Consider the following 15,432-nt stretch of genomic DNA (forward strand, 5'->3'; position numbering starts at 1 on the left):
ATGCACACAGATTTACCTGCAGCAGTTCTAAACATGTTAGCATGAGAGTTTTCTCCAAATAACAAACATTTCACACTAATGGTCCATGGGCAAAATACAGGAGAGCATTACTTCTATTCCTTCAAACATCTTCAAGAAGATCCAATATCCAAACATCTTTGATTCAAACGTTTAAACGAAAAAATGCGGAAAAGCAAATTTGACAGCCCCAAACTGTGGTCAGAGAAAGATCAGATGGAGACAACCAGGCATATACATCCAAACAACATCCTGGCTTATGAAGGAGTGCACTTGGCTTAAAAAAAACCATGCATTTATCGACTGATATGGAAATACAAACAGCAAGTTCAGGCGAGCATTTCCAGAGCCAAGAAAAATGATCACACAGGTTCATATAACTGTGAATGAACAACCTGACCTGCATCATAAGCACATTAACAGTTATTAAATCAAAAAAGAAGACGTTTCCTTGTAAACTGAAACCTGGTCCACAAAACAAGCCCAGCATTTTTACGCATTGGCATGGTCCTATTTATCAGAGAGCTCTACTTACCTTGTCAACATATCCAGAGGTCAGAGGGTACATGGTGACCTCCTCCTCACAGGAGAAGATCATGCCATCATCAAAAATATGCTAGGTTCAGTAAAGTTCCTCAGCACAGTAGGCATAAATGACAGAGACATGAACTCAACAACTTCAGCGCCACACCAAGCTGGTGTCAGAAAACAAAAACCCTCTGATGGGAGGTCGATGAGCCGGTGGGAAGGGAGATTGCGAATGGGAGAGAGAAAGAGAGATGGAGATGACGGTGCTCTCAGGAACTGGGCAGAGAGTGAAACTGGACCCAATAAAAATGCTGGCACTAGATGGGAAAGGATATACAAATAGTGCATATAAATAGTCATGAGTAATAACAAATATTACTCATGACACGCTATCAGCCCCAATGCATGAGCGAAGGGCAAAACTTCACTGGATCCTCTACCAGGGATATGAAAGGCAATATGAATAATCCTAAACAATTTACATACAATTTCTGTATCAATTCAAGGTCAATCTATTTTATCTATGGCACTCTTACATTGTGAAGCTGGCATGTTTTAATGGAAAAATGCGTCTCTGTTCACTAGACATTCAAAGTCATTGTTTAATCAGTCAAAAAATTTCCAATTAACATATTAATATTAATTAATTAATGGGTTAGGATCTATAAAATTAGATCTCAAATGCATGAAATTTAATTTTCCAGTGCTGCTGCCATAGTTTTCTCTCAATATTTTAGACCGCATTGGGGTCTGAAACAGAAAAAAATATGAAAACAAAACACAACCGCTCATGCTATGCAACTGTGTGATTAAATTAATGTTTTTTTGTTTTTTTAAATCATGTACGACCAGGTCTAAAGTCTGTAATATTACATTCCTCTGAGAGAGTATGTTTTTCTAAGAAACCCTGTGAAAGTCTATGTGTGGATAAACATCTCCACCTGTAGCGGCCTTGTTTTCACTCAGTTCTGGCCTTGTAAATATCACCAGCCTGTAGTTGTGGTGCTAACTAATGAGTGGGCGGCCTACGCTGATGGTTTGGCCTCTGCCCAGCAGGGCGGCGCCACAGGTGGCCTCCCTTAACCACAGCATACAAAAACTCTGATGCCTTTCATTTGAACCCCACAGAGAGCAGCTGAAAAGCAAGAATGGAGCATGTTAGCATAGGCAATTTGCCAGCATCTTCTGCAGCTGTGGGCGCCCTCCCAGAGAGAGTGTGTTCAGGAGGCCAGGTTCAATGAAAGTGGATGTGGTTCTGGGCTGTCAAGCGGTCTATTAATAGGAGGTTTATACAGCCACACCTCTGCTTGGGTCTTCCACCGCATCCACTACAGAGAACGAGAGGGGCCTTCCTCCACATGGTCTGTTTCTTATAACTGAGTGGAATGCCAGAGCACAGGTTTAGTGGGGAGATTAATTATACTGCTGGTGGGATCCCCTGTATCTGAGCTCCCTCAAGATCCCTTATTGCAAGAAGAACTGAAATATCACCAGCTTTTCACTTGATACCCCTCACAATGAGGAAAGTAAACAGGATTTCTTCTAAAATATTCAACATTCCTCCTCCATGACCCTATGTTCTTATATTAATTGAGTTTTAAGAAGAATGATACGCTTACAAAGAATTTAAATAAAAAGGAAACGGATGATTGGACATGCAAATGATTGAATTCTTCTAAAATGATTTTGTGTTAAAGTCAACATGAAACAGAATTTAAAACCCATTTTAAGAAAAAAAGGGTGGGATTTGAGTCATCGGGAATCGATTGGATTATGAAAGGGGCAGTCAGAAAGGTATCACAGAATGGAGGCAGTACTTCATTAGATAAGGGTTAATCGGCATTAAAATAAGGTCAACTATCGTCAGGAGTTAAAGAGGCTGTATAGTATGTACAAATAGTAATTTGGCTATTGATTAATTTATATGTACCTGACATCAGCAGAAAATGAATGATGTTCAGAGGCGGAAAAAGTTCTTAGATTAGAATATATGATAACCAGAAACATGTAGGCTACAGTAAATAGTTAATTTTTTTTAATTTTGACTTTAAAATCGTGATTGAATGGAAGTAGCAATAGATCTTTTCTTCCATATTATGACGTACAGTGAAACAGATTATCGTGAAAAAAAATATGTAGGGCATCTTGGTTCCATCCACTGGTAGTTGATTGGATGGAGGCAGATCTGAATGCAAGCTTACTGTCGATTGTAAGTAAGGGGTGGGGTTTAAGCCGATACATACTCATAAATCTTGCATATGTCACCAAAGTGAAATCTGTTGTTTCAGTCAAAGGTCACGTTATGACATTGGTTAAAATTATGAGCTCAACAAATATAATAAAATAAATGCATGGATGAATCATTCACAATAAGATCAATAACATGCATTTAAAGCAACACATCAACAACATAAAGAGACAAAAGTCTCTCACCAGTCTTTCGACTTCCTGTTCCCGCAGTCTTTCATCCCTCTGTCTCTGATGGTAGTCTTGAAGCTCTTCCTTTCCACTGAGAGAGCTGATGCTGCCCTTTCTCTCCCTGAAGCCACTCGGCGGACCCAGCCCTGCTTTTCCGAACGACTGCCTCCTTTCCCCGAGACCGATCTCCAGAGCTTGTGAGGGACCACACATGGCTTGCCTGTCCACTTCTGAGTAGGAGCTGGTGGAAGTCAAACTCACCTTCTTGGCTTGCCGGGGGCTGGTGGCTTCTTCTGATGTCATGGTGACATCCGGAGGGGCTACTGTGTGTTTGGTACCAGGTCTGCTGGACAGTGAGATGGAGACTACTTCAGAATGACCATTCTGGTGTTTGGGATCAGAGGCTCCAGTTGGGTGTGAAAGATGGCCGTCGGGACACCGATAGCTTGGTGGAAGGGTGAGTTGGACATCGTTGGGTCTATAGAGGCGTGGTAGGGAACGACTGTGTGAGCTCATTCCTGTAAGTGACCCAGCTGAGTACTTTCGTTGCCGTGGAGCGGGGTCGAGTCCAGCGTTACGTCCTGCATCTGGGGTGTGGAATCGACGAGCCAGACGGGGACTGGAAGGCATGCTAGCTGCACCACTAGCGCTCCCTGGTGCTGGAGGGAGGGTGCAATCAGTCCCACTGGTGGACGAGCCGTTCCACATTGAGAGTGCTGAGCCTGCGGTTGCAGCATGGCGACTGTCTGACGTATTGAGGAGCAGACTATCCTGAGATTGGTTCCGGCTCATGGGTCGAGAATAAGGAAGTGATGCGTCGCGATCACGAGGGTCGGAACTGCGAGGAGACGGAGGCATGCTGCTTGATGAATGCATTGGCACTCTGGCCATAAGCGGTGGCCGTTCGGAGCTGTACAATCGGCGGGCTTGTTCCTGATATGATATTGGAGAGGATGAGGTGATGGGTGACAGCAAATTGGGTGTGGTGGGTGGAGACTGTGTCATGCTGAAGTAGGAGGGGCTTGAGTCCCCATTGGCTCGCAAGCTGTTCTCCAACGCCTGCTTCTTTTTTTGTAAAGTGTCCATCAAATCACGGAGCTCAGAGACTGAGCGCATCCCTCTTGAGCCAGAGCCACCCAGACAGTGACTGAAGTCACTGCTGAACTTCAGATAATCTAAAAATAAACACAAGAAAGGTTCTTCAGAACAATAAACAAGAGTTTTTTTACTAGCGGCTTCATTTTTGAAAAGGTCAGACTATTACAAGCATGAGAAAGTGGTTATGAGAGTTATATAATTGTCTGCTTGGTGATTGTTAACTCCAGGAATTGCTTTACTTCCCATACAAAAATGTAATATATGGCCATATATGTACTTATATTTTAAATAGCATGACATATATCTATACATTTATTTGACTTATCTGAGAACACAATATATGCCTGCAACATATATGAACATTTATGTGTCCAAACATGTGAAGAAAATATTTGAGTTCATCCATATATGATACCATATATCTGCATATATTACAGTATAGCATTGGTTTCTCGCATATATGGACAACATTAAGTATAAATATGTGACATAGATATTTGTTTCCCACATATTTAATAAATGTATGTAAACATACATGCATGTGATACTGATGCATTGAAATAAGTACATATATGCATATATACATATATGCGTCTTACATATATTTAACATTTATGTGCATATACTGGAAAATATATGGCACTTACATGAAAACGGCCATTTTTGCTATATTTTGAAATATATGTTTCATATATGTTTATGTCTTTTATATATATGAATTTTGCATACATTCTCATATAGGCAGCAGACATACATGGGCACTGACATTATATATGTAAATTACATATATTTACATATATTACATTTCTGTATGGGTTGTTTGCAGGAATACAGGGAGCTCTGACTGCTGTACCTGAGAATCATTTGACCTGCAATGAACTGGAACAAAAAGATCATCAGTTTTCCCTTAGGGATGAAATAAAAATAAAGCCTGTCCGCCTTGCTGAATACTATTCCACATAGCTCTACAGCTTAAACTTGCATAAACCTGGTCAGTTAAGACATTATCTAAAAACAGATACTGACCAAAGTCCAACATTTTTTAGAAACAGAAAGGGAAACTGACCAAAATCCAGTCTTTACACAATATTGCACAATGAGGTAGGCTTGGAGTGCAAAAGTCACAAAAAAACTTCCTTAATAATCATAATTTGTTTAAAACTATAATTTAAAATAATGCAGATGATCCAGCACAGGCTAAGAAGAGATTGGATAAAAGATAGAAATGTTTGATTTGGCCTCTAGGTTTGCTATTCTATCTCCCTCCTTCACAGACACAATTTTCTCATCTGCTTTCTGGACAAGAGTTAAGTTTCAATCCGCCACGTGCCAAGACAGCGAAGATCAAAGAAATCCTACTTCAGATGACTGACGTGAATGCTCATAAAACACATAAACCTGCACATGCCAAGAAAAATCCCTTTATCTCTTTAAGGTGTGTGTGTGTGCGTATTTGGCTGGAGCAGAACTTTAATCATGGAAGAATCTCACACGTGAAGGTAACAAAGGAAATAAAGCATAAACTGAAAGATATATCACAAGGATGAAAGGTTAAAGGAAAGGCATGCAAGATCACACAAACTTTGACCATATATGGGAAGATTCTGGCTCACCATTTAGCAACAGGCTCACTTTTTATGGCTACCTTAAGAAACTGATGCATGCTGCTGATGTATATATACCACCCTGGTAAACTCTAATCCCTATAAACAAACTAGACAGTAACATAAGGTTTAAAGTTTACCTTATACCACTATAGTGAGCAAAGTCAGTCCCAGAATGTGTGTTTTTCCCAGGTTTACTATGTACGATGCACTTTGAGTGAGTGGGTTCACTTTTGTTTATGTGAAGATTCATGCCTGCTGTCTAGCAACCCAGTGTGAGAGCGAGAGAAAGACTGAGAGGAGGTGGTAATGATTTATGTGTTTCTCTCTACACCTCACTCAAAATGTTCAATCAATCAACGGGGTGAATCCAAACCACATCTGTTTACAGATCACACATTCCATGAGACAGACTGGCTCCCTAAGTGTGTGTGGGTTTGCTTAGATATACTAGAGTTAGTTAGCTAAATATATATATATGAGAAGAGTTCAGATGCAAAAGCCTCTAAGTGCCATCTGAAAATTTCTTCTAGAATGATCATTTTTATCAAGCTCGTATATTTAAGTTCAGTACTTTCACTTAAATGACTATTAATAGGTAATTTCCATTGTCATTTTATTGAAATTACTGAACTTAAATATACAAGCTTGATAAAAATGATCATTCTAGAAGAAATATTCAGATGGCACTTCTAAACTCTTCATATATATACACACACACTCACGGTTTCCCAGATCTAGCTAACTCTAGCGTTTCATTTATATATAAATTCTCTTTCAGGGTTTGGGTTAGAGTTGGTCCAGCAATTGTGATAACTTAATTGAAATAAACAAATAAAAGTCTATTGTATGTCCTCATTAAAGTCATCTTTATATTGTTTTTCTGGCACTGAATATGCACCATATATACACCATAAAATTGTGCACATTTACAGTTTAATGCTATACAAAGACATAAATAAATTCACACAATCATTACTGTTTAAGAAATTAATGTTTTAAATATGAAATTATGAATATTAAAAAATAGAAAAAAAACTAAAGAAACTGAAATTATAAATAAATATATATAAATACATTCAAAAATCATAAATGCATTTACATATTTCAGATATTGTTTTTGAACTAGTTTTAAATATTACCTTATGAATATAGAAACTAATAAAACATACAATTACAGATAGAATTATACATTTAAGCCACGCATTTACGTGACTTAAAGGCATTTCAGACAAAAATGTAAAATATATATTTTTTAAACTCTTTCGAAAAATATATTTTTTAATCTGATACTAGGTGCTGAGGTGAGTCATATTTTACTACTGCTTTACCATGTGCATCTTTACAAAGAAATTCGAGCAGAAACTGCTCCGAGCTCAGCTCTGTAAAGATGCCTTGTAAAATAGACGTTTAGCAATCTTAAAAGAGTTCTGCTTCATCAAAGGCTTAGAGGATCCTTTTGCAGACTGGAAAAAAAGAGCTGTGACAGATAACTGAAACCAAGTATTACACACACACACACGCACGCACGCACACACACACACACACAGAGAAGATCCTCCATGGATGAGCTGGCATGTTGTGATATGGGATACAGGCTGTGTGTGTGTGCACAAAATATCGATGGTTTCAGTTCCTGAGGGGGTTTGGGTGCAAAAGATGGATAGTTAAAGAAGAAAGATGAAGGAAAGATGATGAAGAAGGAGAGGTTACCTGTGCTGTAAACCAGCGGAGAGACGGGACTCTTCTGAGGAAGCATGCTTTTCATACGGCTGGCCTCCTCGGGATGGTTAAAGCGAAAGATATAGGATTTACCAAGACAGAGTGTGTAACCTGCAGGGAGAGGAAAATAAACACACACAGATCAATCTGAGAAAGACAAGTTTAGTGTTCAAGTCACTCAAATCCACAGTCCATTGAAACGGACAACAAGACACAGGGAAACTAAATTGTGAAATAACACAGTCATCTTCAAAACATTGAACCATTGATGATTTTTTCAACCATATCATTCAATTATTCAAGTTGTTACTCGGCATGGCTGCACATACTGAATCCGAAAAGCTTGTTTCACCATACAAACTGACTTATACATCATTTTTTCTGTCCAGTACTACTTCATCAGTGCCTGGGTCTGTTCTTTCCACTAATCTGAAATCAGAGACCACAGAACACTAGATGGATGCGAGCCCGGAAAAAAGTCATAGAAAGCGGAATAACAGCTCATGGAAAATATGTAGGACCTCTTTTTCCTCCTCAGTGAAACCCCAAAATATTTGCCTCAATGTTTTTTTGCTGGATCTGAGGATGTAAAAGCAGACATAACTTGTGTGAGCCTAAGAAGAGAACAATTCCATCAAAACAAGGACACATTGTTTGTAGACACATCTGCACATTGTAAAACATGATATGATCAATAAGTCATGGTGATATGTTTTTTCCCAATACTTTAATCAAACTGAACCCATTTCATCATTTTGAAATGTTCAAAATTTGAAATGACTTGAACAGCCAATTTTATAACACTTAGGCGAAATACAATGCAGCAACTGAACTTAAGCTTTTAAGTTATATGTGGAAATATTATACAGTGCATGTGTTTGTCCAGCACTTTTACTCAATGATGCTACGAACATCCCGGCTTGTGAGTCATTACATGCCAAACCCCTGACATTCTTAAATCTGTCTCACACATTCTGGAGTATGGTACACTAGCAGAACATTTCTTCAAAGATTTCTCTGGACTTCCCTTTAATGTGTCACAGAATGGACAAATACAGCTTGAGCTGCGGGATGCATTGATTTCATAACAACAGATGGACACAATATGCAGGAAAATAAAACCCTGAGTCAGTCACTTCCAAAGGCATAACACGTCCAGAGCGACTCTCCACAGTCATGAAACAGAAACACACGCACGTGCGTGCTCACACACACTCATAAGTGTTTAGTCTACCCAGCTGTGCTCCTAAGGCTAAATAAATACACTTTCAAAAGAACAAAGATATACACATCTAAGCTTGGCAACCAAGGTGACTGTATTGCAAATCTGTTTCATGTACTTCCATGCAGAATACATTTGTGTAGGTTCATAAAAATGTTTCCAAGACTTTCATGAAAAATTACTTGTAGTTTATAGCAAGTCCTTTCCTGCCCTTCTGTCCCACAAATGAATCCACAAACACAGCTGTTTCATCTTATAAACTTTCTCTTTTAAAGTCAGGCTTGGATTAAAAAAAAGATCCCTTTGATCGCATAATCAAATGTGCATGTTCCTTTAAGAACAGTTCCGTGCTCAAATTATTGGATTAACCCAGCACCACAAGGAAACAATCTTCTAGTACAATAAAACATTTAATATATCTGTGTAATGCTATAAATTAGAGGGGAGAAACAGTTAAGATCATAGCATGGATATTAGGTAAATGTTATTTGATAATTAAGAAGAAGGAAATATTATCTGGCCTTTTGCTCTGGAAACATAATCGTCACAGTTTATGTGCTGACATGCAAACACCACTAAGAGAAAACAATACAACAACACCCAACCATATGATACTCTAAATATGCATGCAGTAATCAAACTTTGAATGGCATCAAAAATTTCATAAATGTTAAATAATTATACCAACTACATTTTCTACTTTGAATTAAAATGAAACGGGGGTGGCAATAATTATTTCAAATATATACTTTTAATTTGATTATCACAATAAATTCATCAAAAAAAACAAAAAAAAAAACACGCTGACTGACAGTGTAGCAACAGACTTTCTTGACAATAATTTACATAAAGAGATAACCTGTGGATTTCTAAACCACATATAAAAGCTAGATCCACATAGCGCAACATTTTTTTTTTTTACAGTATATGGACTCCATGGTCACGCATGACAAAACATTAACAGTTTAGCCTAAATATTTACATATTTTTTTAAATTATGGCATCGTAAAAAAATAAAGATAAATATTAGTAGGCTTTCGCTTACAAGCAGCTCCAAAAACAAAGTTTTACTAATTAAAAAATAAGTGGCACTGTGACGTGACACTACGATACAGTAAACGAGCAGGTATAGGCGGCTTCGTTGATCAGCGTTCACGTCCTTGACATGCAGTGTAGATAGATTTAATGTAAAAGTCTAAACAACATATCTAATCAATTAGCTGGTAGAAAACGATGACTAAGAAAGAAAACAAACCTTTCAGGAAGTCACATTAAGCGAATATCTCAAAGCATGAGTGTAGTTCTGCAGTCAATTAGTGTTTCACGCCGAAAGCCATGACCCGCGTGCGCTTCACTGATACAAACCCGCGTGTGTCTCACGCGACCGCTTCACTTTCCACCTCTCCTGAGGTCACTCAGAGAGAATAAAGCAAACGCTCCAAACCCAACCTAAAGGGGTGGTGCTCTTTACATACTCGAGTACAACATAGGAGGGAAGTCCGGCTATTTCAACTTGTAATTTGAAAGTAGATAAAAGCTTATTGTCTTTAAAAGTTTCATAACATGGACATGGGTAGTCTCGAAAGTTGTTCTGTTTGTTAAAGCAAACACTTGTTTAGTGAAAGGGATGACTTAACCCCACCCCCTCCATTTTCTTTGTCTACCTACTCAGAGATAAAGTTACCTGATGGAATGTTCAGAGGAGAAGAAACGCTATAAAATAGTACCAGAAATGTTTATCAAAACCCTTTCTCCAAGATATTTTCCGTTCCCTCTGCAGGATTTGTCTGTTGAGTAATATTTTGCGCAAGTCTGACTGAAACAGAAATCAATTGTTCCTCTTGCACAAGATTGAACATAATCTTGATTAATTTTCTGACCTCTCCACATCATCATGGGGATGTCAGCACAAAACCCCCAGCCTTCATCAATCATAATGGTGTATATATGCAGACAATGAGAAATCTGATTTCAGTCTGGCTCAAGGACGTCAATTGCACAAAATGTATAATGTATGTATAAAATAGTTTTTTTCTATAGTTTTCAAACTTTTTAATGACAAGAACCCCCATGAGGAACGCCTATAGATGCATCTATATATTTTCATGTACTGCATACAGACCTATTTATACTGTAAGATATAATATTGATTATTTACTATTATTTGTAAGATAATATATTGTTTCTGAAAATAAATTATCAACATAATCTTGTAGCAATTCGTTATTGTTTTATGTTTTGGTGGCTATAGGTCGTATGGTTCAGATTATCTAATTTTTTGTGCTAATAATCATACTTTTCGTATTTTGATTCACATACATATTCATATGAAATCGCCTCCTCATAACATCCCAGGAAATCAGGTTGGAATTATTAATAAAAACATGATTATTATTAGAATACTAGAGAAACATTTAAAAAAAATTAATTTGTATAGCATTTTTCACAATTAATATTGTTATTAAAAATATACCATACAATCAGCGTGCAAGCTAAAGCAGATAGTTGATGAAGAAAATCTTTCTAGAAAGATACAACACAAATAAAAACTGATCTTGAGCATATGATTGATTATGAACATTTTGAAGTACAGTTCCAAAAAGTATATATAATAAGACATAAAAAACATGCCCTCTGCGGTCTGTTTTTAATAAGGTTTCTGCTATTTACATACCAGACACCTTAGTCAGGATTAGATAACTACCCAACAGACTCACATAGTCTGGAACAGTCTAATAATAGATTGAGTCTGACACCAATCAAAGAATTTGCCAATCAAATGAAGTTTTGTAATTGCCCGGGGAGACGTGACGTCACAGTGAGTGGTGGAGGTGAAATAGACCTCTAACTGAGCTCTGCTGATTATTACCAGTCCTATAGCTTCTGTGCTCAAAGCATTTAGAGTTATGGGAGGTTAGCCTCAAATATGCAATTGTTTTTCTCATTGACAGCAGAGCATCATTTTAACTAGCATGCGGCAGCTTGTTGCAATGCAGATGTATAATATGAGTTCCTCCACAACTGGGTATCTTCTAAAAACATTCAAAAACTAAAATAAATTTGTTTTAATTTGCATCACAGTCGTGCCTGCTGACATTCCCTCCAACAGAAACAAAGACAGAAGTTGAGGACCCATCTTGCAATGCTGTCAAATATTTGCATTTCGTGACTGAAGAGTGTCAGAATAAGTCTGGTAAATGTTTATCTGACTCCCTCTCACTGAGATGTGAAAGAAAATGAGCATGGAGAATGTTGGATCATTTGTTGAGGAACACGCTGAGGCTAAAGAATGCAGCAATTATGGGAAAATAACCTTAGGTTGAAAAGCTGAGCTCGGGAGCTTACTCTTAACGCTTCTTGAAGCTCTGAGTCACAGTGTCGCATTAAGAAAAGATCCAAAACCACACCAATTAAACTCTGAGTGACATCCAAACCAAAACCCTGCTGGATAGACACATCATGCATTTCCACTATAGCACACTTCATTCCCAGGTCATAAACCTCTTCCCCTTTTCATTTACTCAGACACTTTGTTTTCCAAAGCAAGCAAACAAAAACATGCATGCAATGCATGATGATTCTTTGTGTTAAATGCACTTTGCACTGTTTCAGATGCGCTGAAGTGCTGCAGTCATACTCATAATTCTGTTGTGGTTACCTTGCGTGAGTTGTGTGGGCCTGGTAACAGGGACTCCATCGAGTGAACACAGGTGTCCGCATGGGTCAAGAGTGACGAACCCTCCTCTGTTCTCAATCCTGCAGTGTTCTGCTTCAATGCCGGGACCCTCAATAGTGATGTCCTGAGGTACAGGGGCATCGTCACGGCCTATGCGTGTCACTCCTGTAATAAAAATCAACTAAATATGAAGTATGAAACATTTAGTGCTGCTGATTTAAATTAATCGTAGTGTAAGAAATAAAGACTGTAAATAAATACATTTGTAGTTATGCAGTGTGGATATGTATGTTTAAATCAGTTCATCTGTAAGACAGTTACTAGAAAAAAATAAGTTTGCGATAACTTTACAAGACAACAATATACTAAAAACCAAAATGTTTTTCCTTTGAGTTTTTCGTGTTTAGACGACAACGTCGTCAAAATGATCCCTGTTCAAGCGGATCAGCGAAAACAACTAAAAACGCTGTATTATGCATGCCAGGCCAGTAGGTGGCGATGTCACTTTGTAAAAAAATACTATGCGACTGAACACATAATACGCATGCAAATGACGTTACTGTTTTCATAAGTTCGTGTTTTTGTAGTTTATGCGCCGACAATAACGTAATCGTTTTCAAAAACTTGCAGTTTGATTCAAGGGTTTGTGTTTTCAGGCCCCTAAAATGCTGTTGTGCAAATGAACAGCCAAAATGCATGAAAAGTTTTTAGTTTTTAATTGTAAACGGCTCCTTACTCACAAGATTTTGTCACTGTCACCTCAATATTTTAAGCAGTAATCAATAAAATATTATTTTATACAATTTCATACAATTAAACTGTTGTAAATATGTATTTTTAATTGCATTGTCATATGAAAAAGCTGTCAATAAATTTATTCAGACCTAATCTCAATCCTACAAACCTCAAATACATATTACGGGACATTATCAGGGGACATTATGATGGAAAAAATATGAGATGGGAATAAAATGGCATTCCCCCGAGAAACTGCAAAAGTTTGGCAAGAGAACGCAAAAGTTTTGTTAGGAAATGCAAAAGTTTCACAAGCTGACGCAAAAGGATTGAAATGTTATTTATTCCCTTCATATGCAGGATACACTTGTTCAAGCTCTAAAACTGTAAGTAACTAATTCCACCTCACAAAAAAAAAAAAAAAAAAAAAACACTTTTCCAATTAATGGTGTGTTTCACATTTCCACTCTTCTCTGACCTCTGCTGGCTCACACACTCAACCAGTGACGCAAATCGGCCCCATACAGTTTTACTTCAACACCTCACAGTCTATTACTAACGGATATGTTCAAATATTTGCTCTTTTTAAATCTAAACATAATAAGGCTGCCTTAAAACAGCCAGTTAAAATCTTTGTGTGTGTCCAGCACTATAGAAGTACTGTAATACTTGTGATTTTATTACTCAGTCCCATGGGAGGAAGTCAGCTTGACTCGTTGTCCTGTCTCTATTCTGATAGGTTGCACACTTTTTTTCCTGAGCCATTCTGAGATTGCATTCCAGAGTTTACCATAGTGACCATGATAAGAGGGGCGAGGAATGAGTAGGAGCTTTATGTTTGCAGATGTTGTGTCATTAAGACAAGCTTGAAACTTGTGTGTAATCAGAGACAGGTGGACCTGTCTTCCCTGCCGCCTTACTTTTCTTTAAGGTAAAGATTAAATAAGACATATTGGGTTCCTGCATTGGGAATATTTGCATCAGAAAATCCCCATCATTCCACCCTCTTCTCTATGATAACCAAAGTGCACTTACAATAAAAGCTCCATCCACTGTTTCATGAAGGCATGTATAGACAGGGTCTTATTTACAGATCTATTCTTTGCAGGCCCTTGTTCATGGTTATTTGGGGTCGTGTTTGTGAGAGAGGGAGATCGAGAGATAAAATCAAACAGAGAGAAAAAAACCACATACCCTCCTTTAGAGGTAGCAGAGTAATGGCCACACTTAGCCTTCCGCTTCCCAGGCTGACAAGGTGAGGGGTGGCTGTTTGTACCTTCAGTCCTTTTCCTGTGTCAATCAGGTCCAGTGGTGGACTCTAAAACAGAGCATTAGAGCATTAACAGTTCTGATCTCAAAGAAAAGCTGAACAATTGGTCCACTAACCTTAGGAGAACCAAGGCTCTGATCTGACTCCGGTTCGAGGACATTCGCTGGGCAGTTTGACTGTGTATCCTGTATCACACAAGGAGGTGCGAATTGATCAAAAATACAGTAAAAAAAGAATATTGTAAAAATATTATTACAATTTAAAATAACGGTTTTCTATTTGATGCTAAGGAAACGCGAATATGATTTTAAAGGTCTGGTGGAAGGGAAATCTTTTTTTCTGTGAATAAGGGACATCAGTTTAGATCTGTGGATTCAGAAGACCTGGAATATAGTTAATAAGCATGAGTAAATATTTTTATATTGTGCTTTTTTGTCTTTTTTTAGAGCTCAAAAGTGCCTCAAAAAAACCTTTAACTTTATATGGAGAAGAGCAACATGAACATTCTTTAAAAATTTGTTTGCGATTCTTGGAAGGAACAATAATATACAGGTTTGGAAAAGCACGATGGTGAGGAAATAATGACAAAATTATAATTTTACTTGTAAATGATGTTTAGAGAATTATACTTAATACTGCAACATGGTGGTTTAGATCATGTGAAAATTACATTAATAAACAACAGAGTGTATCCAGGTAAGGAAAAAGATATTATTTTTAATGGCAGTCCAGTAACAAGATAGATACCATGCACATAGACACTCACAAACAGCCTCTGAGGGCAATAGACATCAGAGTGAACATACACTCTCTAATCCAGCCGCCACACGTAACATAGGTTGGAATGTGTGTGAAAACAATTCCAAAAGGGCAAAAAAGAGAGTGGGAGGAAAAGGCAGGAATTTTCCATGTCTACTATTTCCCATGAGTCATTGGGAGTGTTTGGCATACCATGCCACTGTATTTGTAGTGAGAAATGGCCCCTTGCCTTGGTGCTGACAGTTGCAGTTACCATAGAGAGGAGGGGGTCCCATACAGTACATTGCAGTTAACCCAATTCACCCAAACAGACACATAGACATGTCACTGTAAAAAAAATCCCGTTGTTTTTACGGAATAAAACCGGCAGCTGTGGTTACCA

The 15,432-nt window shown here is 37.9% G+C and overlaps 1 protein-coding gene across 7 annotated transcripts in view; it reads right to left on the bottom strand.

Moving 5' to 3' along the window:
- phldb2b (pleckstrin homology-like domain, family B, member 2b) overlaps positions 1–15,432 on the bottom strand; it is a 46,304-nt gene that overhangs the window by 21,291 nt on the left and 9,581 nt on the right. For 4 of the 7 annotated variants that reach the window (XM_077244850.1, XM_077244852.1, XM_077244851.1 and 1 more), the window contains exons 2-6: positions 14,408–14,476; positions 14,216–14,339; positions 12,269–12,451; positions 7,380–7,499; positions 2,980–4,139 (exon numbers count right to left, since the gene is read on the bottom strand). In XM_077244850.1, coding sequence (XP_077100965.1) covers positions 2,980–4,139; positions 7,380–7,499; positions 12,269–12,451; positions 14,216–14,339; positions 14,408–14,476 — 1,656 coding nt within the window. Of the gene's footprint in view, positions 1–2,979; positions 4,140–7,379; positions 7,500–9,865; positions 10,054–12,268; positions 12,452–14,215; positions 14,340–14,407; positions 14,477–15,432 lie in introns of those variants that run through there. The other 3 variants (XM_077244854.1, XM_077244853.1, XM_077244855.1) reach the window with 3 other exon arrangements.

This window comes from Siphateles boraxobius, unplaced genomic scaffold, assembly GCF_051911475.1.
Source record: "Siphateles boraxobius isolate OS27281-9 unplaced genomic scaffold, OSU_SipBor_1 26, whole genome shotgun sequence".
NCBI classification, from domain to species: Eukaryota; Metazoa; Chordata; class Actinopteri; order Cypriniformes; family Leuciscidae; genus Siphateles; species Siphateles boraxobius.